Below are 26006 nucleotides of genomic sequence, written 5' to 3'. Positions count from 1 at the left end.
GCTAGCACGGTGGGTTAAAGTCTGGGGGCCCAAGTTCTTAAGCAAATATTTCAGAGAATTTTAGGCCTTTTCACATAATTTCTTTTGGGGGGAGGGGCAGACCAAATCTTTCCAGCTGGCCCTAGAAATAGGTGAAGTAAACTGCCAAGTCACATGGAGACTTAATGAGGGCTAGTTTTTATAACGACTTTAAAAAAAAATAAATGTGCACATTCAATGTCAAAGAATTAAGATTCCTAAGTATGCTGGTATTAGTCTTTTAAGTTACAAATGTTACATTGTAGGCTCCATGGCTCTGATGGGCCATAACACACAAGGATACCGTTTTCACACCTTGTTTTTTGCACATGAATGCTTTATGTAGCTCTGTACATCAATGCCATGCCCACTTGGTAAAGCTTGGATTGGGTTATTCATATGTCATATATGGTTCAAAGAATTTTGCGGGGCAGCTAGGTGGCACAGTGGATAGAGCACCAGCCCTGGAGTCAGGAGTACCTGAGTTCAAATCTGGCCTCAGACACTTAACACTTACTAGCTGTGTGACCCTGGGCAAGTCACTTAACCCCAATTGCCTCACTTAAAAAAAAAAAAAAAAGAATTTTGCAATCTCTGGAACCTTACCCTATAGTTAAGGCATTTACTGGATAAGGGATTGGTAATAAATAAGTTTAGTAAAGTCAGAACCAGATATACCAAGTAACAGCTTACCAAGTTGTCCCTATTTATGGCAATCCCCAAACCCTACCTATCCTTAGGGCCCGGGCCTACCTGAGCTAGTCTCTGTTGACTTTCTGCATCTCCAGGGGCAATCAGGGCCTGCTTAGCTTCCTGAATGAGCATGGCAGAACCCTCCATCACATCTCTGGCTGAGTCCAACATAGCATGAGCTGCCACAGGATCGTTGGTAGATGCTGCTACTCCTCGAGCTGCCTGGGCCAGAGTTTTCAAAGCCTGTGCTGTCTCTCTTGCAGCCACCCCTGGAAGGAAAAATCCACCAGACTGTCTGTTAGAATACTGTAATAAACCCAGTGTTTAAATCTACAATGAGTGACAAAATTATGATGGGGCATAATGATTATTTACACTACTGAAGGCAAAAAGAGACTTCCTGTAGTTACTGACTAAAAGGGACCAGTTCTTCTTTAAGGCCATGGAAAGGGGGGGGGGGGTCTTCCTACTGTAAGTAGGAGATGAGTTAACAAAATAACTACATGGTACAAAAGCAGTGGAAAATGACTGATGGTTTTTTTGAGGGAATGTGTTGCATTACAAACTATTACTATGGATGGTGGAAAAAGGGATTCAAGTGGGGAATATGATGGCATGATCCTCCAGCTTGTTCAAAGCTACTGCTGTGTCAAGTGTGTCCATACAGATGTTTAGCAAGATGGTGCCAGTAGGCTGGGTCCTAAAACTGACCCACCATCTACTCTGAGGTCCCATCAAACAGATCAATTGTCTGAGGCTCATCAAGGTGAAACCTGCAAAACTCGGGTCTGGTTATTGACCCACCATGAGGAGGTCATGACAAGGGTGTGATGGTATCTAGATGGGCATGAGGTATTGGAAGGGTCAGTGAGGGTGGAGAATGTGGTGGGTACTGGGAATATGTCCATTGGGAGATAGAATATACTCAAGAGTCCACCCAAGCAAGTAAGAGTACTTTGCTCGCTTGGAGGTGAGCAGACAGACATATAAGTGGGTGAGTGGGTTGGCATACTTGGCTCACAATGGCATAATCCTATTTTTGGAGTCTGTAGAACTTGAGTTCAAGTGCCACTGCTATTATTTACTATTTGTGCAAAGCCCGGATAAGTCCCTTAACCTCTCATAGTGAGTCAATTTTCTCATCTCCAAAACAGAGATAATATTTACACTACCTAGCTCCCAGGGTTGCTGTAATTAAAGTTTTTTTTTTAATAAACCTTCAAGTATGACACAAATAATTATTTTTTTTATTTCACTCTGGAGTTAAGAAATAAAACAAGCATTTCCATAAAATAATAGAATAGGAAAAAAAAGGATGATTGCATATGAAACTGGGAATCTATTATGTACAACTTGCTATTCCTTTTAAATATATGATAAAGTTATCATGTAACTTTTTTCTTTTTTTCCTTCCTTTCTCCCTCCCTGCCTGAGAGATGATTACCATTAGACACAATTAATGTGTGTGTGTGCACATGTGTATAATGCTACTACTGATGTGTAAATTCACTTCCAGATTGTTGTTAATCAGAGACAAGAATATAGCAATAGTAATAAAATGCTCTGTGAGAAGCATGGTAGCACCATAAAATACTATAAGAACCCAGGCCTGTCCATATAGTAAGTACCTCATTCTGGGCTGACCTGTACCAGGTACTGGCCCAGCACTGCTAATTCTACAGCACTGGTGGATGTGGACAGAAGAAAAGGAAAGGCTCTGATTAGTGAGCTCTTACCTAATCCTTCCTGAACTGGGCCTCCACCTCAGGTGACCACCACTAGCTCCAAAGCATGCCCCTGCTGGGTAACCAGCTTCCCCATTTCCTGCTCCCCTTTATGAGTTGTGTTCCCCCTTCAGAACAGAAGCTATTTCGGGGCAGGATCACTTATATGTATACTCGAATTTTAGCATGGTGCCTGGTACACAGTATACATTTCATAAATGCTTATCTATTCATTCATCCATCCATCCCTCTCTCTGCTTTTTGCCTCCTTGATTATGCCCTAGGATTGATGACAGCTCTCTTTAGCCTCTGAACTTTATTTATACACCACTTAATCTATTTCCCTGCTTCCTACTCAATGAAAGCAGACTCTTTGACCTTATCATTGGCAGACATTGAGCACTTGTTCACCAACACCTTCAGGTCCTAACGATAAATATGAGAATGTTTGCCTGGCAAAGCCAAGACGTGAAATGATGAGGAGGATAGAAGAATATACATGTATCCTATTGGAACTCATAGAGAAGAAAAATACATAAAAACTCCTAAACAGTTCACAGTTTTCAACTCTAACCTTCATGTGATAATTTTCAGAGGGTTCAAAGTTAAACTCTGCGTCTGCAGCAGGAAAACCTTTTGGCTTCGTTTGAGCAGTCAGTAGGTGGTCCCTTCATTTCAGCGTGATATGCAGTAGTGCAATAAAGAGACCAGAAGAGACTCAAATACATAAATGAGACAGTGTTGTTGTATCTCAGGCTGGCTAATCTGTAAATATTTAGGAAACGACACAGCTGGGATATAGCTTGTAACCTAATGAATGCAAATTATAAAGCTCCCAATCCCTACTTTATCATATGGCAAGCTTCAAGCATAGTTTAAATAGACTGGAGCACTTTAAAGCAAAATTTTATACACACACACACACACACACACACACACGGGGGAGTTGTCAACGAAAAATGCACAAGAATATGTGCAAAAGTAAGTGAGGTTAATGTGAACAAGCAATGACAATGATGAGTGGAATGGCCATTTGCTTTCAGACCTAAGATTTTTCTTCATAGAGAATGCAGAATGTAGTAACATTGGGAGGGAACTCAGAAGGTTTGGCTTCTAGCTCAAATCTGTCATTTATAAAAAAATGTGAACTCAGGCAAATTAGTCTCTCTGGACCTCAGTCTCCTCATTTGTCAAATAAGGAGGATTAAACTAGATGATCTCTAAGGTTCCTTACATTATTGTTAGAATGTAAGGCTCCTTGAGAGTAGAAATGGATTTATTCTTTGCATTTGTATGCCCAGAACCTAGTACAATGCCTGAGACAGAATGGGTCCTTAATAAGTGCTTTTGGATTGATTGATTCCAGCTTAAAATAATACCTTTAGCTCCCTGTTTATCACCTAGTTGTATCTAGAATCCAACCTGATTTCATATATGGATAACATAGTATTTGGTATAGGAAGCTAGAAAAGGCATTTGTATTGAAACTCGCTTGGTGCAAAACATTTTTTTATAGATGAACACTATATCCAGAAAGCAACGATGAGAAACCAGCTCAATAAAAGGAAGCGAGTAGGAAGAGGCAAATTTCAAAGATTTAAGTATGTTCATCCTAAATAATTTCTGCTCAGGATCCCCTCTGAAACTCATAGACCTTGAGGGTCTCCATGACACTATTCAGTTTCCAAGAAAGAGGAAACCACCAATAATAAAGGCATAGATGGGGAAAGGCCAAAATAGGTCACCGAGAGGAGCTGGCAAAAATCTAATGTTGTCCAACGTCTGAATTTGCAGCAGCAGTCTAAAGGGTGACCACCATTGGGACAGGCTTAAAAAGCAAAACAAAACAATTCTGGGGTCTGAGTTGCATTGCCAGGACTGAGATTAGGAAAGCTCTGCAAAGGGATTTTTAAAAACTACAAAAAAGCATTTGAAGCCATAAATTACTTCAGCAGCTCCCTCACCATCTGGATCCTAAATTATGTTCAATAGCAGTGTCTGGAAAATATGCACCAGTGAGATTAAATACATAAGAAACCCTTTATAATAGCTAGTCTTTATTACAGGGACTTCTTTCTCCTAGAAGTTAAAATCACCATTGGACAAATACAACTATGTAAGTAAAAGTCAGCTACCACATGATTAAGCTGCAGGGGGGGAGGGGAGAGAAAAGTTTATTTTTAAATTCATTTTTAAATGTCTCAAATTTATTTTTAAATGAGTCCCACAATAGCTGGATATAGCCACTGGTGAAAACTGTATACACATGAAAAACTGTAACTCAGAAATTATTTGAGATGCTGAAGATAGCTTCTGCATGACAAAGAAAGGTCTCATCATTTTTCCATTCATTCATTCATGAATTCATATCATTTTTCCATTCATTCATTCATTCAACATTTGCTATTTTTGAACCCAAAAGGAAATAGGAAAATATCCCAGTCTTTGAGTAATTTACCCTCTGGTTAGGTATAGAGAGACAAAGTCCATAGCACCACAATCTCCATGTCTTCCATTAGTATTGCCTTTAAATACTCAACTTATAAAGCACCTCCTACGTGCAAGACCTTGTACTAGACACCAAGCCCATGTTTCTTTTTTAAGCCCACCGCTTTACTGAAAAATGTGTACTGAAGAGAGAGAGGAAGCTTCAAAGTGTAGAGGCAGAATACTGCCCAATGGCAGCAAGGTCCATGAAGTAGTTGTGTTGGTTACAAAAGAAGCAAATGCACCACCCTCCAACCAAACTGCTTATGTGCACGAATGTACACACATATGCAGTAAATAAGAGAGCACCTTTCTTCTGAGGTGCTCTCAGAGGAAGTGTGAGTTTGAAAAGCATCGCCATATACAAGGAGTAAGTAGTAATTAAGAGATGGGATAAGACCTTAAGAATGACAGTTAAAGATGATAACAGTAAATATTGCTTCAACTATAATAACGATGACTCACATTTATCACAATAACACAAGGAGAAGTGAAACGATTACTAATTTCATTTTACAGAATAAGAAATTGAGTTTCAGAAAAGCTAAGAGACTTGCTCAAGGTCACATAGAATGAATGTAACTGTTACAACTGGGATTTGCCTTCAGTTCTTCCAAATCCAAGTCTGGTGATTATTCTACCACATCTTAAAACATTTTCCAAACAACCAGAGAAAGTAAATAAAAAGAAAATGTATGCAGTATAGGACAGTGATAAAGTGTGTTCATAATGAAGATCCTTAGACAATACAAGATCCTGAAGTACCTTCTGAGTTATGAAGGAAGGGTAAAATTAAGTTTAAGACTATTTCTGTGATAAGAATTTTCTTGTATTCAAATTCTTTGAAAATTAGTATTATATCTACACTAATTCTCTATCTGCTAGATTACTCAATCAGCCAGAATATGCCAATCTTTCATTTTTATGAGGGAAAGAAAACTCCAATTAGTCAGCAATTTATCAGTAAGTGCTAATATAGGCAAGAGGTAGCAGTGCAGTAGATAGTCTGGAGTCAATTTTTCCCCCTTATGAAACATTTCTAAAAGGGTTTTATTTATTTTTAACAGTCTTTTTATATTTTAAGTCCCAAATTCTGTCCCTCCTTCCCACCCCATCCCCCACCCACTGAGAAGGAAAGCAATATGATATTCAATTTTTTCCCCTAAAACAAAAAATAAATTGTGTTAACTAATTCCCAGATTTCTGGCTTACATGTTACAAAAATGATTTTAATCTGAAACTAGAGCTAGGAGCAGGTAGAAGAGAGAACTCACCCCCCACCAAAACAAAAAAATAAAGAACAACCAACATACACAAGCACACACAGACAGAAGAGTGATGACTACTGTCTTTCCACAGAATTAATGTATGTGCCTTGGATTCCTCTAAGAAATAGGTGATGCGCTACAAGATAACCAATTTAAATAAAAGCCAGGCAGGGCTCTTAACCACTGAAATGATGCACATTTCTATGTTTTAGTCCTAGGAAGCACAACTCTGTCAAAAAATGATTTGGAGACATCTTCTAAATTTACTAGAGTGTGCCATCCTGGAAGTTCCTACTCACACATTTCAGTAACTAATCCAGCTACTCCTTTTTTTTTTTTTTTTTTTTTAGTGAGGCAATTGGGGTTAAGTGACTTGCCCAGGGTCACACAGCTAGTAAGTGTTAAGTGTCTGAGGCCGGACCTGAACCCAGGTACTCCTGACTCCAGGGCCGGTGCTCTATCCACTGCGCCACCTAGCTGCCCCCCAGCTACTCCTTTAATGACAAATTTCTATCCATGATGGTCAATGACACCTGGAACTCTCACCATCAGCAAAAGAGGATTTAAAAAAACAAAAACCTCAACACTCAACAAATAAAAAGCTACTGGATATCAGAACCGAAATATTTCTCTGTTCATCGCTGGCTATGGCATTACTGTATGGCATTATGAATAATGAAGAAGCACCTACCTGTGTAGTGTTCATTGCCTTGAGCAGCACAAGTCAGCAGCTGGGCCATTGAGGACCCCACAGCTTTGGAGGTACTTCCTAGGTCCTGAGCACACTTTTCAAGCTAAAACAAAAGATTGGAGGGAGGAGGGAATATTATTTTCATTTTGAGGAAATGAAACAACAACAACAACAACAACACTGGTCAGTGTCTTAATTCATTTCTACCTAGAATAGCAAGGTATAGAGTACAGTTCATTGAACTTAGAATCAGAGATTGAAATTCTAAAGCTTATTGGCTGTGTGGCCACATACTAATCATTCCACTGCTCCCAGCCAATGTTTCCTCATTTATAAAATAGGGCTAAGACAACTTTATTTTATCTCTGTCAAAGGGTGGTTGAGATGAAGGTGTTTTGTAAATCAGGAAGTGCTATATACATTCATTATTATTAATGATAATGACTCCTTTGAAAGCTATTTCTGAATATTCATTGCAAATCCTTAAGAGTGAATCAGGGGATCTCCAAATCCAAGGGAAAAAAAAAAAAAAGAACCGCGGAGTATAGATGCTGAATGAACCATACTATTTCTTTTGTTTTTGGTGCTGTTGTTTTTTTTTCTATTTTGAAGTTTTTCATCATTGCTCTGATTTTTTCTCTTATAACAGGACTAATGCAGAAATAGGATTAATGTTATTATGTGTATATATATATGTGTGTGTATAGATATATCTATATCTATATGTATATTGATATATAGGTATATAGGTATATAGATATAACCTATATCAGATTACCTGCTGTCTAGGGGAGGGGGGGGAGGGAGAAAAATCTGAAATTGTAAAGCTTGTATAAACAAAAGTTGAGAACTATCTTTACATGTAATGGAAAAAATAAAATACCTTATATGTAAAAAAAAAAAAAAGTGAATCGGGGGGGCAGCTAGGTGGCCCAGAGGATAAAGCACTGGCCTTGGAGTCAGGAGGACCTGAGTTCAAATCCAGCCTCAGACACTTGACACTTACTAGCTGGTTGATCCTGGGCAAGTCACTTACTTAACCCTCATTGCCCCCCCTCCCCCACAAAAAAAGAGTGAATCAACTAAGTGGGCAGAAGGGTTGCTCCTTTAACTTATTTGAATGAAAGATTTTTGAAAATGTTTAACCTTATTTTTCTATTTCAAACTGTGCAGTTAACATGAAAGGAGAATTTGGGGATGGTCAATAAAATGATGGGAATGGGATTCTTTAACAAATTTCCTTAGTAGGATGTAAGCTCCCTGAGGGTAAGGGCTATTTTATTCTTTTTTTTTTTTTTTTTTGGTGAGGCAATTGGGGTTAAGTGACTTGCCCAGAGTCACACAGCTAGTAAGTGTTAAGTGTCTGAGGCCAGATTTGAACTCAGGTCCTCCTGACTCCAGGGCCTGTGCTCTATCCACTGTGCCACCTAGCTGCCCCTGGCTATTTTATTCTTATGTATCATTAGTATCTAATATACTGTCTTACATATTAAGTAGATGCTGCATAAATGTTGATTTTCCATCTAAGGCACAACCTCTTGTTTTGATTGTGATAAATGTATAATCTGTTATTTAAAAGCAGAATAAATGTAACCAGGATAAATTATACCATTGAAGAAATCAACAAATGACTTTTTAAGGGTCATTATTTGAATGCAAAACTTAAAAGCATTATCAGGATATATCAACATTTAATACAGACCCTTAAATACAAGGCTGGCTTTTGTTTTGTTGTCTCCTTTTTTTAAAATATGGTCACTATATCCTAGTCACCAGTGGAAAAGCATACTGGATTTGGAATTGAAGGATTGGGGTTCAAATCCTTGCTCTACCACTTACCACCTGGGTGACCTTGGGCCATCACTTCTCTGGGATATATACAATTTCTTCATCTGGAAAGGGGTGGATGGGGGGAGGTTGGAACAGTTGGTTTTTTTAAAGTCTACGGTTAGAGATAGACAGGACTAAGGACTGAATCTGTGATGTAACTGATACAAGGGATTCCTATTTGAGAAAACCTTTTCCTAAGACAGGTCATCATTGTCTCTATAATTTACCATCTTAAAGAGCTGCCTAAAACACTGAGACCTCAGGATACTTGTCCAGAGTCATAGTCAGTAAGGGTCAGATGTGGGCTTTGGACTGAGGTCTTCTTGGTTTTAAGGCTGCTTCTCTTTTCTTTTTTTTTTTTTTTTCCGTGTGTGGGGCAATGAGGGTTAAGTGACTTGCTCAGGGTCACACAGCTAGTAAGTGTCAAGTATCTGAGATTGTATTTGAACTAAGGTCCTCCTGAATCCAGGGCCGGTGCTTTATCCACTGCACCACCTAGCTGCCCAGGCTGTTTCTCTTTTCACTATGATACAATGCCTCTCCTAAATCTATAATACTAGGAATATTGATGCAAAGACAGCATTTCCAGGTTCATAGTACTTCTAGAAGAATCTGGACAAAAACCTAATTTTAGCAGCAACAGCAGAAATAAAAACTTCCATTCTGGAAATGCTTGCCTGTAATTCATATATTTCCAGATAAAAATATAAAGTTGCAGCTGAGATGCATCCAAAATGTAAAAGGTTTGCTGCATTCAGAAAATGTCAGTGGAAACTGAGATGGAATGTGCCTGAGGGCATTCAACTGCTTTCAGACTATTTTGAGTAAGGCAACTTCATTTACAGGAATACACCATGGGATATCCGAGGCTTAGAAATACCCACTTATCTATTCACCCAGTAAAAGCAGCAGCAGCAGCAATAGAAAAGAATGCTGTTTACATGCTTTACATTATCAGTATATGTTAATAAGGAAAGGCAGCCTGACACAAAATATATGGACTAGTAAATTTTTACAAGAGCTAAATCCTGACATAAATCACCTTGAGATATTATGACTTCATTTATATGATGGGCCAAATCATATCCCTAGTAGAAATACTGATCATCACGTTGTATGTGGATGGTGTATTCACCTATCTTCCCTTCTGAAGCTTTGACAATACGGTGAGATAGAATAGGTATCATTATTTTAGAAATAAAGTGGGGGCAGCTAGGTGGCGCAGTGGATAAAGCACCGGCCCTGGATTCAGGAGTACCTGAGTTCAAATCCGGCCTCAGACACTTAACACTTACTAGCTGTGTGACCCTGGGCAAGTCACTTAACCCCAATTGCCTTACGGAAAAAAACAAAAACAAAAACGAAATAAAGTGGCTGAAGAAAGGGTGTCATATGGCTACGGTCATGTATCTAGTTAGTGGCAAAGCTGGGAAGAAAACCCTGGTCTTCTAGACATGGGCTTATAGATTCAGAGTTAGAAGTGATCATGGTGGCCACTGAGTCCAACTCACTGATGAGGAAACCGAGGCTCAAGAAATTAAATCACTTGCCAAAGTTCGCAAATGTAGTAAATGACAAGAGATAGGATGTGAACTCAGAGCTTTCTGACAGCAAGTCCACTGATTTTTTTCAGTGGACTACTGATTATCTATTACTGTGATTATTAATAATTATCTTTATTTATCTATTATTAATAATAATCTATTATCCCTCTCTTCAGGATGCTGTTATTTTTGCACCATCAACCCTCTCACTATAACACAGAAAGTGTCACTAAACCTTATTTCTGAAATGTAGTATGTTATTTCTTAAAATAAATTTTTATTAATATCTTTTGTTTTTCTATCATCTCCTTTTACCCATCTATTTCTTTTCCCTCCCTTATGAGAACAATAAGAGTTCAGAAAACCTAATCAAAATATATTTTAAAAAAAAGTTGGATATTATATGCAGGGTTCCACACCGAGTTCCCTCTGCAAAGAATTTTGGGAGAGGAAATGTGAATGTTATTAATTGTATCACGCACAGAAGAAGGGGCCAGTTATTCTGGGAAGGAGGCCTCAGCACTGTTTTCTAGCTCTCTGCTGCAGTGGGGTTAGCTCAGCTCTATGCATCCCAGGTTATTTTGAAAACAGGGTTCTTTCGACCACCAGTGAATCTTAACTGAAACCACATACACCAATGGATCTCTCCACAGATATCACAAAAGCCCACGCTGTTTTTTCACAAGAATATTCAGATTTTAATCCTATTCTCTAGGAAGAAACAAACAAAAATGTCACTTCTGATCATCCCATTCTCCCTTCTTACAGTTTCTCCAGGGAGTGGTTTTAGTTGACTCTCCACAGCCGCCATTTTGGCATCCTGTAGTTCATTTTTGAGAGTCTGTACAGTGTTCAAAGCAGAGTCGATTTCCATTGGGCCACAGGCTTCATGTGCCTAGCCAGAAAAGGACAAATGAAAACAGGAAACATTTACATACATACTGAACTTTGTGGGGAAAGAGCATCTTGTGGCTATGACCACAGCCATATAAGGAAGACCTAAAATGCAAAGTTCTGGCCACCAAAGTCCTTGGCACTGTCAGATGGTTCAACATCAGAAACCGATATGACTTTATTAGCAGAAATGACATTAAAGAAGAGACATAACACCTTTGTACCCTGAGGACTATGGGAACTTTCCATGTGACTTGCACCTGAAACCTTCCATATGTGTTGTTTGCCCCATTACAATGTGAGTTCCTTGAGAGCATGGGGCTAACTTCTCTATTTGCATCCTCAGTGTTTAGTACAGTGCTTTCTGCATAGTAAGCACTTCATAAATGCTCACTCCATCCCTCCGTCTCTCCATCCCTCCACTGGGTCCAAGAGAGACATACTCTATTACCAAGTCAGATGCTGTAGTGCAAGACCTTAAAGCATTTATGTAAACAAAGGTAGTTGAAGTAAAACAGGAAAATAACACGACTCAAAAGTTTTTCTACTAGTTTAACAAATTGTCTTTTGGCAAATATGAACAAACATACAGCTGAGAGGTTTACATGCCACATAGACCAATGAACACCAAAGCTTCTAGTGCTACCTTAAATGACACAAAACTAGCTAGCAGAGAGCAGTAGAGATCTAACCTTAGAAATATCTGCCCTAGTCACAATCTCAGGAGGGAGGCAAGAAGAACACATGGCTCCCTTTCCCAAAATTGTCTCAACTGAAGGTGACAAATAGGCAAATGAGATAATGGGAAAAAGCTCAATGAAAGGACAAACCTTAATATATTAAAGGAGGTTTCCAAAGAGTATTCAAAGCACACCTCGAAACATCTACTCCTACCCCAAAACTGTTACCAAGAAGCTCTTAACTATTTTTAGTGCTTTTTAGTACCAAGAGATCTGAAATTTACTTACTTTTTGGGAGGCAGTCCTTAGCTCCGCTAGGCTGGTCGCAAGGTTCTTGGCACACTGGCTCAGTTGCATAGCCGCAGCTTGGTCACTGACGGTAGGAACCGCAGCCTTGGCAGAGGCCACCATTTTGCTTCCCGGCTAGATATGAACAGAAAGCAATTTGAGAATCTGTTGTGTGGTCAAGAACTCTTTCCTGTTCAGAGACTCAAAAGGTAATTTCTTCCCTGCTCTTCAAATTTGTCTATGTTATGTTGTGCTCTTTTATATCTAAGTCATGTATCCATTCAGTGCTTATTTTGGTATATGGTGTGAGGCACTGCTCTAAACTTAATTTCCGCCAGATCGCTTTCCAGCTGGGGAATGGCTAAACGGTTCAGTCCCAGACCAGGGAACACATGGCTTCAATTTCTGACTCAAACTGGCAGTATGACTGTGGATCAGTCACCTAACTTCTTAGTTCCTCTGGAAACTCCCTAAGACTTTTAAGTTGCAGAATAGCTAATGATGTGTATTAATGAAGGGTGTTTATTTTATCAAGGACATAGAACAAAAAAGAAAACAAACAAGGCAAATAAGGGGATTTTTTTTGTTGTTGTTCCAGACCTCGGTTCTTCCCAATGCTCTCCTCTTTAATGCCACTTCTGTAAACTCACATACCACAAGGGCTACAGTGTTAAATTTCAGATGTGGTATCTTTATAGTTATTGAAGAAAAACATAATGCGCACGCGCACACACACACACACACACACACACACACACACACACACACACACACGAGTGCGTAGGTTTGGATGCATATACATAACCAGGTTGGCTCTAGGAGGATGAATCTTTTGGCCACCTTAGTGTACATGGAAGTTAATTCATACAGATCTAGATGTGGTCTGTAGCAACTGAAAAAGGACTGTAAAATTAATCAAGGTCAGCATGTGACAGGTTCAAAAAGGATTTGGTGTCTTGGAAAGGGAAAGGAACATGCATTTATATAATGCCTACTATGTTCCAGCCACTGTGCTAAGCATTTCACAAATATTTTATTTGATCCTGGCAACAATCCTGCAGGGTAGGTACTGTTATCCCCATTTCACAGTTGAGGAGACTGAGGTAAACAGAGGTTAAGTGACTTGCCGTGTCACATAGCTAGAAAGTGTTTCAGGCTGGATTTTAATTTGGGAATGAGAAAAACCCGATAGTGTTCCCTTAATCTCCATAGGTTCTCTACAAAAATATTTGGGCAACAGAAACAGTAGTTAGATGCCTGAGTTCAGATCATCAGGAGCACTACTGAGATGGGCAAAATCATCACTGAAGAAGAATCTCCCCAACCCCCAAACCCAAACAAACATCACGCTACCATGTGGGATTAGGAAGTAATCCCTGATAGGCAAGGATCAAGGGTCTTCTTCCTATAAGATACAGATGCACAAATAAAATGCACTGAGAAACTGGCAAGAATTAGGAGTAAATACTCCACTGTGAAAATGGTGGTTTTTCTAGAGAGGCAATATGGCATGACAGATAGAAAGCAGGTCTTGAAGCCAGAAAGACCTGGGTTCAAATGCCACCTCTGACATGTTACCCTGACCAGGTCACTTTCAGGAATCTAGGCTACTCTCTCAGACTATCAGGTAGAGAGAAAGTGTTAACTTGCATTGCTAGAAGGAATTCCTTCAACCAATGAAATTACAGAATCAGTCCCTATCATGACTCCTAATAATTATATCTACATCTGTCATATCTCTTGAAAATGGATAACCATCCAGTGTGTTGTCAGGGAACAAAACGAGTTATAACAATTTCTTTGCACCACATTCCCTGAATAGGACTGGAGAGTCGACTGCTTTTCCCTCTTTATAGGATAAAACCAGAATATCTTTGGAGGAGATACAAAGACTTGAGACTAAGGCACAGTTTTTGACTGACTGCTTTAAGGGCTCCGGAATCTAGCTAACTCCCACTTCAAACTGAAAGCAATAATCAGCTAAAGCCTGTTCATCAACATTTCCAGTCTATCACATTCTCTCCCTCACTTCCTTTCCTTAAAAAGGAAAGGAGAAAAGTAAGTCGCAGTTAAAGTCCTTGAAAAAAAAGGGGGGGGCAGTTATCATTTATATCTGCCCCAAGGGACTTTGGCTATATTTTAGCATCCTGTTCTGCCAAGTGCAATTCATCTCCTCTGAAACTGGAAAAATAATAAGAGAGTCTTCGGGGTCTGACTCCACCACAAAACATTTGTTGAAGCTGCAGGAGGCATTCTAATTTCTCTCTTTAAGATCAAATGAACAGGAAAAGGACCCATATGCACAAAAATATTTTTAATAGCTCTTTTTGTGGTGGTAAAGAATTGGAATCTGGAGGGAAGGGCAGGAGGGATCCCCAACAGCTGAGACTCAGCAGAACAATTATGGTACATGGATGTGATGGCATACTACTGTCCTACAAGAGATGATAAAGGGGAGAGTTTCAGAGAAACCTGGGAAGACTTGTGGACTAATGACCTGATGCAAAGTGAAGTGAACAGAACCAGAACAATTTATATGATAACAGCAATATCATAATGACAGATAGCTCTGAAAGACTTAGAAACTCTGATCAATACAATGTCTAATCACAATTCCAAAGAACTCATGATGGAACATGGTACCCAGCTCCTGATAGGTGAAAGATTTAGTGAAGTCTGAGACAAACTTTAATATGTACTATGAATCTATCTGAACAATCACATGCAACAAATATAGCTAGACAGATACACATATACATTTTACACGGCCAATACAGAAACTGGTTTTGCATGACTATACATGGTTGTAATTAAGGTTTTTTCTTGCTTTCTTATTGGAGGTTGGGGAGGAGAAGAGAGAAGGAAGAGCGACAGATCTTAAAATAAAATAAAATTTTAATTTAAGAAATTTCTCTATTTAAGGACAGTGCGAATCGAACACATGACTGGTGGGAGGCTCTGCATGTCCTGGTTTGGGTTAGTCAATATTACCTACCTGGAGGAAGTTCTGGCTGGAAATGATGAGAGCTAGCTGAGCACTGAGATCTTCTGCTTGAGCTTGGCTTCCCCTTACCCCTTGGACCAGCTGAGGAATATGATCAGCCACTGCCTGTGGGAAGCAAGGGAAAATATAATTAAGCACCTCTGGGTAATCTGGGGAATGTAATTATGTGGAATTATCCAGAGTGGGTAGGAAAATAACCTAGTATAAGGTTTCTCTCGCACGTGAAATTCATTTATATGATCTCCTTGGTAGGCAAAGGCACGTCCTAGACCTTAGAAAGCATATCTGGCTTTAGAAGGCTTTACAAACACAGGGTTTGACTCTATAGTTAAGCTTCTTCCTGGCAGATGCTATAAGGTGCTGAGGGGTGAGAGCTAGCTCAGAGAAACCAGGAGTTCAACTTAAGAGAATGTATGTATAGCCAACTTTGCATGGATTACTTTCATATAGTTTGGCCATGTCCAAACCATGCCACTGGCCCTCCTGCTATCTGCTTCTTATCAGAACCTTGGACTCTACCTTCCAGACTTTCACATCACTTCCTGGCCCTATGTCCTATCTATACCATACTCCCTGCCTTTTACCTTCCCTTTACAAATTGTGTTCTTCAATTGGAATTGCTTGCATTTCTATCTAAAGCATTTAGCCTAGTGCCTGGCAAATTATGGCACTTAATAAATCTCTTATCAATCATTCGTTCACCTATAGGATCCTGGACTAAAAACCAAGATGTAAGCATAATTTATGGCCAAAATGAAGTCATCAATTAATCCAAAGCAAGAAAATTAATCAATTTGGAGGAGGGTAGGTGGTGAATACTTTTAAAAGTTAGGACGACCTGGTTTTCATGCTTAGGTCATCATACTTAGCTCTCATCTGATGTGTCTATTTCATGAACTAGTTGAGATGGCCACAGTTCCTTTTTTCTCACCTTCACCGAACATATCTCATTTCTCCAAATATAAAAGACTTCCCAAAAGCAGCGAGAATCAGAATTCCAAGTCTATGGAAGCTTATTGTCCACACACTGCTTGGCATAATTACTTCAAAAGAACTTAACTTCCCCCCCGCCTCCCTTTGCCTTAAGTAACAAGCCCTTTGAAGTATGGGTCCTGCTCACCAATATCATGACATTTTGCTCTTTAACCAGGTTGTTGAAAGCTATAACTCAGTGGGTTTTGTAGTTAACCTCCACCTGGTAAATTATAAACCTCCTATTTTTCTGGAAGCTGTATTGACTGGCTTTTTATTTGTTAGTCTTTTTTTTTTTTTCAAATAAGGGAGCCTTTTCTTCTGGAAGTCTATTAACTTGATTTTCACGCACCTCCTGAGAAGTGGAAATGCCCATTTCCATATCCCGTTGGGCTCCTTATTGCTTGACAGGCCCTGCAGCAACCAAACTCAGGAGGAGAACAACAGCTCAAACAATGGTACAAGCTCACACACAGCAGTGCTCCCCCATCCAGCAGCAGCAGCCCCAAATAGCTGTGTGAGAAGCCCGAGGCAGAAATTGGCTCCTCTTGCCTTTTCTTTGCAGTGCCTGCCTCCTGTTTTTCTACTGAAGAGCTCAGTGCTCTATAGAACTAATGCTGGGGAATATGGAATCTGGGCCTTGTTTTCAGAGAGCCATGGCAGTATCAACTATTTCCTTCCAAAGATAAATTTGCTTCTGAGATGGTAGTAGTTTAGTCACCCCCACACCCTAGGTATAAATCATTTCACAGACATAAGTTGAGGAAGGGGAGGGGGCAGTGTGTTCAAATTAAATTTTAAAAATGTATCATGTTTCTTCCCTGATTAATTTTTTTTTAACATGCTTGTAAAAGGCTCTGATCAACCGTGTTACAGATAGGTATCTAAGAAATGGCCACACAATGGGATCTGACAGATCAAACCATTTTCAGTCCTTCTGAGAGACCCAAGCTCAGTGTGGCCTAGTTGGCTGAAGAAGAAGCCTCATAAAAAAAGAGACAGAAAGGCTCCAATGGACAACTCCAAAGGAAAGTGGAGTAGAGGCCAAGTGGGAACCAAGACTCAAGGTGTGGGCTCAGGCAGCCAACGGGGCAGAGGGCAAAGCAGAAAATGAAACACTATTGTCAAGTGTAAAGGATGAATGAGAAGTAGCCAGCTCTTCAGAAGAAAGGCCTTTGGAAATTAAACGGTTTATTACAGTTTCACAGCATTCAAATGGCTGGGCCACTGAATGGCTTTGATTTTTGCATCTTTCAAAAAAGAGAAGAAAGTAAATTCAGGACACAGGGAAGAAAGAACTGGGAGGGGGGAGAAAGCCGAGTACTGACAAAAAGCAGACTTAGGAACACCTGGAAAATGTGAGCCATTGTGAATTGGATTAGTGGGCCTGAATGATATCCATTAACTAAATTAGCAAGGCACTTAGAGTGGTAACACTCTCAGCATCATCTACAATAGACATTGTACTCTGTCAGTCTGGGTACTTACCTTGCAGCTCTGGACAAGTTGTTGGTGTGCCGCTGGGTTCTTGTTGGAAACAGCCGCATTCTGGGATGCTGCAATTGTTTGAGTAGCAGCAGCTGCAGCCTGTTTTGCTGCAACCTTGAAAGGAGGAATTATGATGGAAAGATTTATTTTTTTAAGGTTTATTTTTTTGTTTCCTACATGTAAAGCAGCCCGGTCTCTTCTATACATGTAAAAATGAAGACATGAGTAGATACTGATTTTTTAAATCACTGATGATGTGTGTGTGTGTGTGTGTGTGTGTGTGTGTGTGTATGTGTAAGAGAGAGAAAGAGAGGCATTTGGGGTTAAGTGACTTGCCCAGGGTTACACAGCTAAGTAAGTGTCAAATGTCTGAGGCCGGATTTGAACTCAAGTCCTCCTGAATCCAGGGCCGGCGCCCTATCCACTGCGCCACCTAGCTGCCCCATCACTGATGATTTTTAACAGTGTCCCTGGAATCCATCATAAGATTCAATTCCCTGGACCAGTTATCAAGTTAGCTTGGTATAAGAAGTGGTGTTTTCCCTTTGCCTTTTTTTAGAAAGGGACAAGAAACAATCTCACCCCTTATAGTATTGATAAGTGGCACCAAGGAGGATTTCTTTAAAAAAAAATAATAATAATGGGGCGCCTTCCATGCAACTCTAGGCCAAATACAAATGTTTCACTTTCACGTTTTTCCTAAGGGTAAAAGAATAACACGTGTACCCTATGAAATGCCTCGCCAGAAAAACAATGAAACTATGGCTATAATTCTGGTGCGGTCGCCTATCTCCGTTCCTAAATAAAAAGGCTAAGTTCAACTTTCATGTCTGGTACATGTTTACGTAGAGATTTCGACGAACTGATCTCAAAGCTAGTAACTGAAGGACCAGGATGAGGACAACTGCATGTGTAATGGATTTCTCTGGCTTGTTCAAGTGTGTATGTGTGCACGTGTGTAAACACACACACACACACACACACACATACACACACACACACTTTTTCCATTCCATACTAATTTTGGTAGTCAGATTCTCTATTGAATACATGACATAAAATCTGATATACATTTATATATGGGAGAACTACGCATTTTAACTACGATGAGAATTCACTGACATTCCTTATTTTTAAAATGTTCTTTCCCCTACTGAATCTCCCTGTTTCCTAAGATTCAAGAAAGTAGCATTCAAACACTCGTTGGTATGTGATCAATCATTCCCATATCATAACAATTAGCTACCAAACTGTATAACCCTAAATAAGCAATTTCCTGGAAAAAAAAAAGAATCACAGAAATATAACTGCTTCTGATACTAAAGTTTCTAGCTATCTAAATATCTGCTCTGGTACAAATGAGATGATAGTTTGAGAACTTACTTTAATCCTCACTTCAGAGTTCCCACAGACCTGAAATCCCTTCTCCTTCAATAGAATCAATTTCTTAGATAGGAATTCTCTGTAACTGTGCCAATGGTTAAATTTTTGAATTCACTTTACTAATCAGGAAGATATGCTACAAATCTGCTTATTTGTACAGTGCCTGTTTTACCTAAAAAGCAGAAATCCCAAGAAGGAAAAAAAAAAACACCAGACAAAAGGCCCCTTTTCTGACCTCTAACCGGTTGACAATTTTTTTCTTGATAGCATTCTGAGCAGCTGCATTGGTTGCTACACGGAGGCCTTCAGCAGCTTCCCTCAGTCTCTGTTGCTGATCTTCATTTTCTGGGTTAGCAGCAGCACCCTGTAACAGTGAAAATAAAGATTTCAAGAGGTCCAGGGAGTTCAATTAAGGCCTTCGGTTCTTCTTTCATCTAATTCTGTCCTGAATGTGGTTGGCTGGTAGGCAAAGGTAATTTTCCCAAGTGATACCTTTAAGATCAAGAGGCTTCCTTTTGCCATTGAAACTAGCTGCGTGAGATGTTTCAAACAATGCTTTGCTAGGCTCTGAAAGTCAAGGTGAGATCATTAAGCCCTAAGATTTAGATCCTAAAGGATTTTAAAGGCTGCCATGTGAATAAAGTATTAAACATGTTCTGCTAATCCCACAGGGCAAAACTATGTGGAAATGATGGGGAGGCAGACTTTGGCTCAATTTGATAATTTTTTTTTAAAAATAGAGCTAACAAAAAGTGAGTAGGGCTGCCTTGGGATATGGTGATAAATTCTCTAGCCCTGGGGGGTCTGTGAGTAAAGGATATATGCTGGACGGTCTTTGTGTTTTAAGTAAAGATTGGACTTGTCTCTGCAGTTCTTTCCATGTAAGTTATCACAGGATCAGAGAGATAATGCTTGAAATAATTTTAAGGACAATAAAAAAAAAATCACTTAATTTAATTTTTAAATTGAAAATGTCATTTATAACCTCAGAACTAAGCTGTGAATCATCGCTATGGGATGTTTCCTCCCTATGGCACTATAAAGGGTTAATGCAAACCTATGGGAAACTCTGGCCGGGAACAGGTCAGAGATAACACACAAACTCTGACGCTGTAAAGGAATTTTGCTAAAATGTAGTATTTTGCTAAAGACCATATTTCTTGTCATAAGGGTCAACAAATAACAGCGATAAAAGGCGGTTCCCCTTCAGTGCATTAGCAAAAGAAATAAGATACTTTGAAGAAGCTCCACAGGGGGAAGGAACCAAGGGATCTTGTGTATATACTCTATCTGCACCATTTTTACCCCTCTAAAATCTTGGTACTTTGGGGGTGATGTTTCATTTTCGTTCAAGGCTTAGGAGTCTGGGTAGGTTCTTATAAGGTGGAGAGGTTATGTGAAGTGGGTAAGGGTGGATGGAATAGAAATATAATTGCTAATACATGGCAGAACTAAAAAAAAAAGTCTCAATGGTTTAATTGCGGTTAAGTTCTCTTATCCCCACTTTCCCAACCACAGCACACGCAATTGCGTCAAAGAAAGAACACAATGACATCCATAAGGCAATTACTAGGGAAGTGTCATATCTTCATCCTCAACTAGAACTCCATGAGATCACTGGCATTGTCTTATCCCCAACATCTGGAACAGTGTTCACCGCAGAGCAGGCACTGAACACATTTACTTAAATTGAATTATTTTCTATGGGACAAAGAGCAAGTTCATAAAGGGCAAAGGCCGCTTCTGCCTTTTTTTCTGGGTCCACCACTTAGCTTTGTGGCAATCACATGCTTAATAAATGCTTAATGATTGACTGGGATGGTGAAATAATTTTATGATACAGGACCCTTCATTGCTAACTTAGCTCTTTTAGCCTCATTGAGTAGTACACTGTGTATAAGATTCCTGAACTGGGCAGTCAGTAAAGGAGGGGATTCTCATCACAGGTCTAGCTCAATTCTGCTATGTGACCCAGAATAAGCTACTGCTCTGCCTCTATGGACTTGCTTCCGAACCTGCTGGATGTTCACAGATCAAAGAGTTAGATTTGGAAGGAATCTTGGTGATGATCTCATCCAGCCTCTATATTTCAGAAATAGGGCAAGTAGGGCCCCAAAAAGGGCCTGGAACAAGGCAGAGGAAGGGCACCTAATAATGGAGACTGAGACTTTGGGGACACCCCAATTTTTGCAGGTTTTCCTTTCCCCTTGTCTTCCTACCATATTCATGGTGTTTAGACTTTGCCTTGGCTTGTCAGTCAAAGTCCTTATTCACTTTTTATAGCTTAAAATTGCTCTAAGAATTTTGGGAGACAAGACAAATGAAGCAGGGGGGGTATGCCTGATAGGGGTGGGCCCCCTGGAAGCAGCTCTGGAAGAAGTGATAGAGGCTCTGCTGAGATATTTTTTCTGACTCTCACAAGCTCAAAGTCTCCAACCTGGCCTCCTGTACCACCTGCCAATAGGTGCTGGCAGATAAGTTATCAAGCTATGTTTTTTTTTTTTTTAATCTTTTTTTTTTTTTACGGGGCAATGGGGTTAAGTGACTTGCCCAGGGTCACACAGCTAGTAAGTGTCAAGTGTCTGAGGCCGGATTTGAACTCAGGAACTCCTGAATCCAGGGCCGGTGCTTTATCCACTGCGCCACCTAGCCGCCCCAACTATGTTTTTTAACAATGCTAAAATTATGTGCTGCAAAACTACTATGACCAAGCATGAACACAAAGAGGTGATAAGAGAAAGGATCTCCCTAGCTACTTTGCTGGGGAGCTAAGGTAGATAGAGAGTGTTGGGCCTAAAGTCAGGAAGACTCATCTTCCTAAATCCAAATCCTGCTAGCTTACTATTATTACTTGACACTACTAGCTGGGTGACCCTGGGAAAGTCACTTAACCCCAACGAAGAAGAAGAAGAAAAAGAAGAAGAAGAAGAAGAGGAAGAAGAGGAAGAGGAAAGGAATTAGATAAATAACTAATACATTTATAAATCTGGGTTTAAGTCCTGCCTCTGATACATACTAATGTGTGTAACCATAGGCAAGTTCCTTGACCTTTCAGGGTACCATGTCACTCTCTAAGACTATAAGACACAGGTAACCTGCCCTGGTGATGCAAATATGCCAAACCGATCAAGTCAAAAGTAGGGACCAAACCAAAAAATGACAAATATGGTGCAGTAAGAACACTGCATCTGTATTCAGAGGAACTGGATTTGAATCCTGAATTTGCTAACCTGCATGAGCTTGGTTAAAGAGATTAAATCTGTCCGAGCCTCATATTCCTCTTCTATAAAAAAGGAAAAGTTGGACTAGATCTCCATGAACCCTTTCATCAGTGAGATGACATTATCTCATAGGTAGATTAGTAGAACAGCATGTGAAGAGGAACAAAATTCCTCAGTGAAACAGCTTACATGATTCATTTTTCAGCACATCGAATCCATGTTAATTACCTTTGCAGCTTCAACCATGCGGGCGGTGGAGTCGGCCAGGAGCTTCGCAGCTGCCAGAAGCTTTTTGGAGTTCTCCATGTCGATTTCAGCCTCAGCATCTGACCTCATGGCGTTGACAAGGTCTGAGGTAGCCTGAGCGAGGACTCTGGCCTGCCTAACCATTTCACCTAGGGAAAGATACAGGTGATGCTATTCAAACCTCTACTCTCTTAGATGTTTTATAGGAGTCTGCTGACCTCTAAGAGGGATATAGAAATGGAGAAGTTAAGCCCAGTGCAAAAACACTCAAACCTTATACCAGTCCCTTGGAACAGCAACTGCAGACTCAACACCTTACCAGAAAGACAAAAAAATGTCTTCTGTGGGAGCCAAGCCCACACGTCCTAAATAACTAGAATTTAATTATCCTCTGCAAAGAATTAATATGAAGAGAGAAACAAACTGGACTGAATTTTTACAGGGGAAAAAAAAGGAAAATCCTCTCACCAAAGTCTAGAAAGAGGCTGGGGTTATGTAAGCTTTCATTTTTCAACACACACACACACACACACACACACACACACACACACACACACACACACACCCCCCTACAAAATATGTGAAAAAATCCTTTTGCTTTAAATTATTCAAGGAAGATGCAGAAATATTTTTTAAAAAGTTGTATATTACTACTTAATAAGTTGAGCTACCAGAGAAACACATCTGTTTGTTTGAAATAAAGAGTTGCTCCCGATTTCAGCATAATCCCTGTAATGAATTCTATGAAGTTCTTTTCTTAGTGCAATAAACACCTCTCTGTAATTTACTTTAGAATTTATAATTCTCTTTCTCACCCCTCACTCCTGCCCAAAATCTTTAGAGGAACCAAAAAAATCAACACGTCCAAATCTAAGCCACTTACCAGCATCCCCCATCGAGCTGAAGATGCTCTCTGTAACACACATGATGGTGTCAGTTGCCTGGTCATAGCGTCCAATCGGCTCCCCTCGGCTGGCAAACTGCCGCACATGCTGCAGGAGGTCATGTAAGGCCTGACTGACCACACTGGCTGCTGCGCTGACCTGCTTCAGGAGCTCACTATCATCCGTGGCGTCCTGGCAGGCTCGGACGCAGTTTTCCACTGAACGGTCCACAAGTTTTCCAGCTTCTATCAGTTGTTCCTGGCATACCGGGGAGCTGAGGGTAGGGCTCACTACCTGCAAGAGGACGCATACAGAGTCATTGGCACTACAGAGTGGTTTTAATCAATCTCAACTGTGTGCCAGAATCTCTGAAAAGACTGCTCCAAGGTCTGGGTTCTGTTCATGCTCCATAAATCATGGTATAATCTCCCTGCGTGTGGCCCCCTGCCTGCCTTCCTATCTTCAAATCTAGGCTCAAAAGAGTTGATAAAAGACACCGCTGTGCCTTCTTTGCAAGGGTGGGTGGGGAGATTGTCTATGAATGCGCAATATTATATATACTGACAGATACAGGTGACTATTGATTGGTATAAAGCTGCTTTTTTTTCTTCTTAAAATGTTTTCCCCCACTAAAAGAAGGCTCATTGGGTAAAGGAATTAGGGATAGATATGTTTGGAAATCTACCATTCAACAAGCATTTATTAAGCATCTATTATATGCCAGGAAGGGTACCAAGTTAAGCACCAGGGGTACAAATTAAAAGACTGAAACAATCTCTTCTCTCAAGTAGGTTATATGAACAATAATAAAGGTTACAATTTATATAGTGTTTCATGGTAGGCAAATTACATTACATGTAATGAAGGTGATATAAGATAGCAAGATAGCAATAACAATAAGATTAAAAAATTAACTAAAAAATCTCAGTGCTAGGCCACCTCTTCCTGGAAGTACTGATTAATTGTTGTCCTCTACAGACACTAAGCAAAAGTTAACACAAATTTGCACATATTATTTCATTTATATGCTATCAATTTTCAAATTCCCAAGCTAATGAAATGAAGCAATGGCAAAGGTAATTCAAAATGGCAGATAAACCCCAAATTCATTGGAGTATATTTTTGTATACAGGGGAAAGTGGGTATATCCAATGTAGGAATTCGAAACACTTAAAAGAGCCCACATAATCAAGAATTGATTGCACGTACTTCTGTATCTCATCTCTCAACACGTATTTTTGATTGCCTGTTGAGAATATATAATAGTAAGACTGACAGTATCTGAGTATACCTAAAATTTTTTTTTTGAGAAATTTCACTAAAAAACTCATTGAGTATCAAATCATGCGAAAAGCTTTTTGAAAATCAACTACCATGTTAGTTCCTAAATCCATTAAATACAGTAAATTCTAATTTATACAGGATAGTTAAGAAATAACGTATTCTGGTTAATTAAACATTCTCATTATTTGAATGAGATGCTCTGGTACTTCAAATTGAATTAGAATGCAATAAAATCTATTCAAATATAATGAACATTATTTAACCTTTCTTAAGGGCATTTCAGGATCTTACACTTTAGTGCCATCATTATGAACACCAATTAACAACATAGAGTATTTCCTCCACCACCTAAAAGAAGGGGAATTTTCTTCAAACAAACAATAGTACATTGAGATATGCAAAGCACTCTACAAATATTGTCTCATTTGATCCTCAAAATCACTCTGGGAGGAAGGTGTTATTATTACCCCCATTTTATAGAGAAGGAAATAGAGGCAGAGAGAGATTAGGTGATGATTTCTAAGAAAGTATCTGAGGTGATATTTGAATTTAGATCTTCCTGACTCCAGGTCCAACACTCTTGTGGCTAAACACTATGTTACCTAGTTGCCCAATGCTATTAAATGAGATCTGTGGTATTTCTTTACCAACCAGAATAACACAAAAATAAACATTTCTGATAGCCTCCAATATGTTTTTTCCAAAAGTAACATCTGGATCAAGCTTAATGCGTGGGAATTAACAGACAAAATAGAAAGTTGTTGTTCTTTTATAAAAAACAAAACAAAATCAAACAAACAAACAAACAAAAAACTAGTCCCAAGGTAGGCAACTGGATGCATCAGTGGATAAAGTGCTAGGCCTAGAGTCAGAAAAACCTGAGTTCAAATCCAGCCTCAGAGTAACCCTAGGCAAGTCACTTAACCTCTTGTTTGCCTTAATCCACTAGAGAAGGAAACGGCAAATCATTCCAGTATCTTTACTAAAACCCCACAGACAGTATTGGTGGGATATGGTCCATGAGGTCACGAAGAGTGGAATGAACAACAAGTCTCCAGGTTCTCTCCTTTCCCTAAAAGTGAGAGTTATATCTCAGAACTTAAAAAAACCAAACAAACAATTACATGGATTACCAGTGGTCTAAGCCACTGCCTTTTTATTCACTTAAAGGTTTTGGAAAGGAGATAGGATAGAAACTGGAACGGTCATTCAATTGGTGGAGGGAACTCCCAAGTGAGTAAATGCCCTCTACTAAAGCAGTGCATCTACTATTGATGGTATTTACTATTGATAGCAGGGTATCTACTATCGATACCTGCAATTTATACTTTTAGAGAACTGCCTAAAGAAGAGGTTTTGAATTCAGCCAATCTCCAAAAACTCTGTCCCAAACAAGACTGAAATGTA

The 26006-nt window shown here is 39.6% G+C and overlaps 1 protein-coding gene across 3 annotated transcripts in view; it reads right to left on the bottom strand.

The window, feature by feature from the left end:
- TLN2 (talin 2) overlaps window positions 1–26006 on the bottom strand; it is a 604144-nt gene that overhangs the window by 167282 nt on the left and 410856 nt on the right. For all 3 annotated transcript variants that reach the window (XM_043982393.1, XM_043982391.1, XM_043982392.1), the window contains exons 21-29: window positions 23315–23609; window positions 22414–22580; window positions 19200–19328; window positions 17582–17695; window positions 15113–15226; window positions 12118–12252; window positions 11022–11150; window positions 6882–6984; window positions 772–980 (exon numbers count right to left, since the gene is read on the bottom strand). In XM_043982393.1, coding sequence (XP_043838328.1) covers window positions 772–980; window positions 6882–6984; window positions 11022–11150; window positions 12118–12252; window positions 15113–15226; window positions 17582–17695; window positions 19200–19328; window positions 22414–22580; window positions 23315–23609 — 1395 coding nt within the window. The remainder of the gene's footprint in view (window positions 1–771; window positions 981–6881; window positions 6985–11021; window positions 11151–12117; window positions 12253–15112; window positions 15227–17581; window positions 17696–19199; window positions 19329–22413; window positions 22581–23314; window positions 23610–26006) is intronic.

The sequence above is a fragment of the Dromiciops gliroides genome, chromosome 2, assembly GCF_019393635.1.
Source record: "Dromiciops gliroides isolate mDroGli1 chromosome 2, mDroGli1.pri, whole genome shotgun sequence".
Taxonomy (NCBI): domain Eukaryota; kingdom Metazoa; phylum Chordata; class Mammalia; order Microbiotheria; family Microbiotheriidae; genus Dromiciops; species Dromiciops gliroides.
Note: the sequence above shows the minus strand (reverse complement) of the source record. Positions and strands in the feature narration are given on the sequence as shown.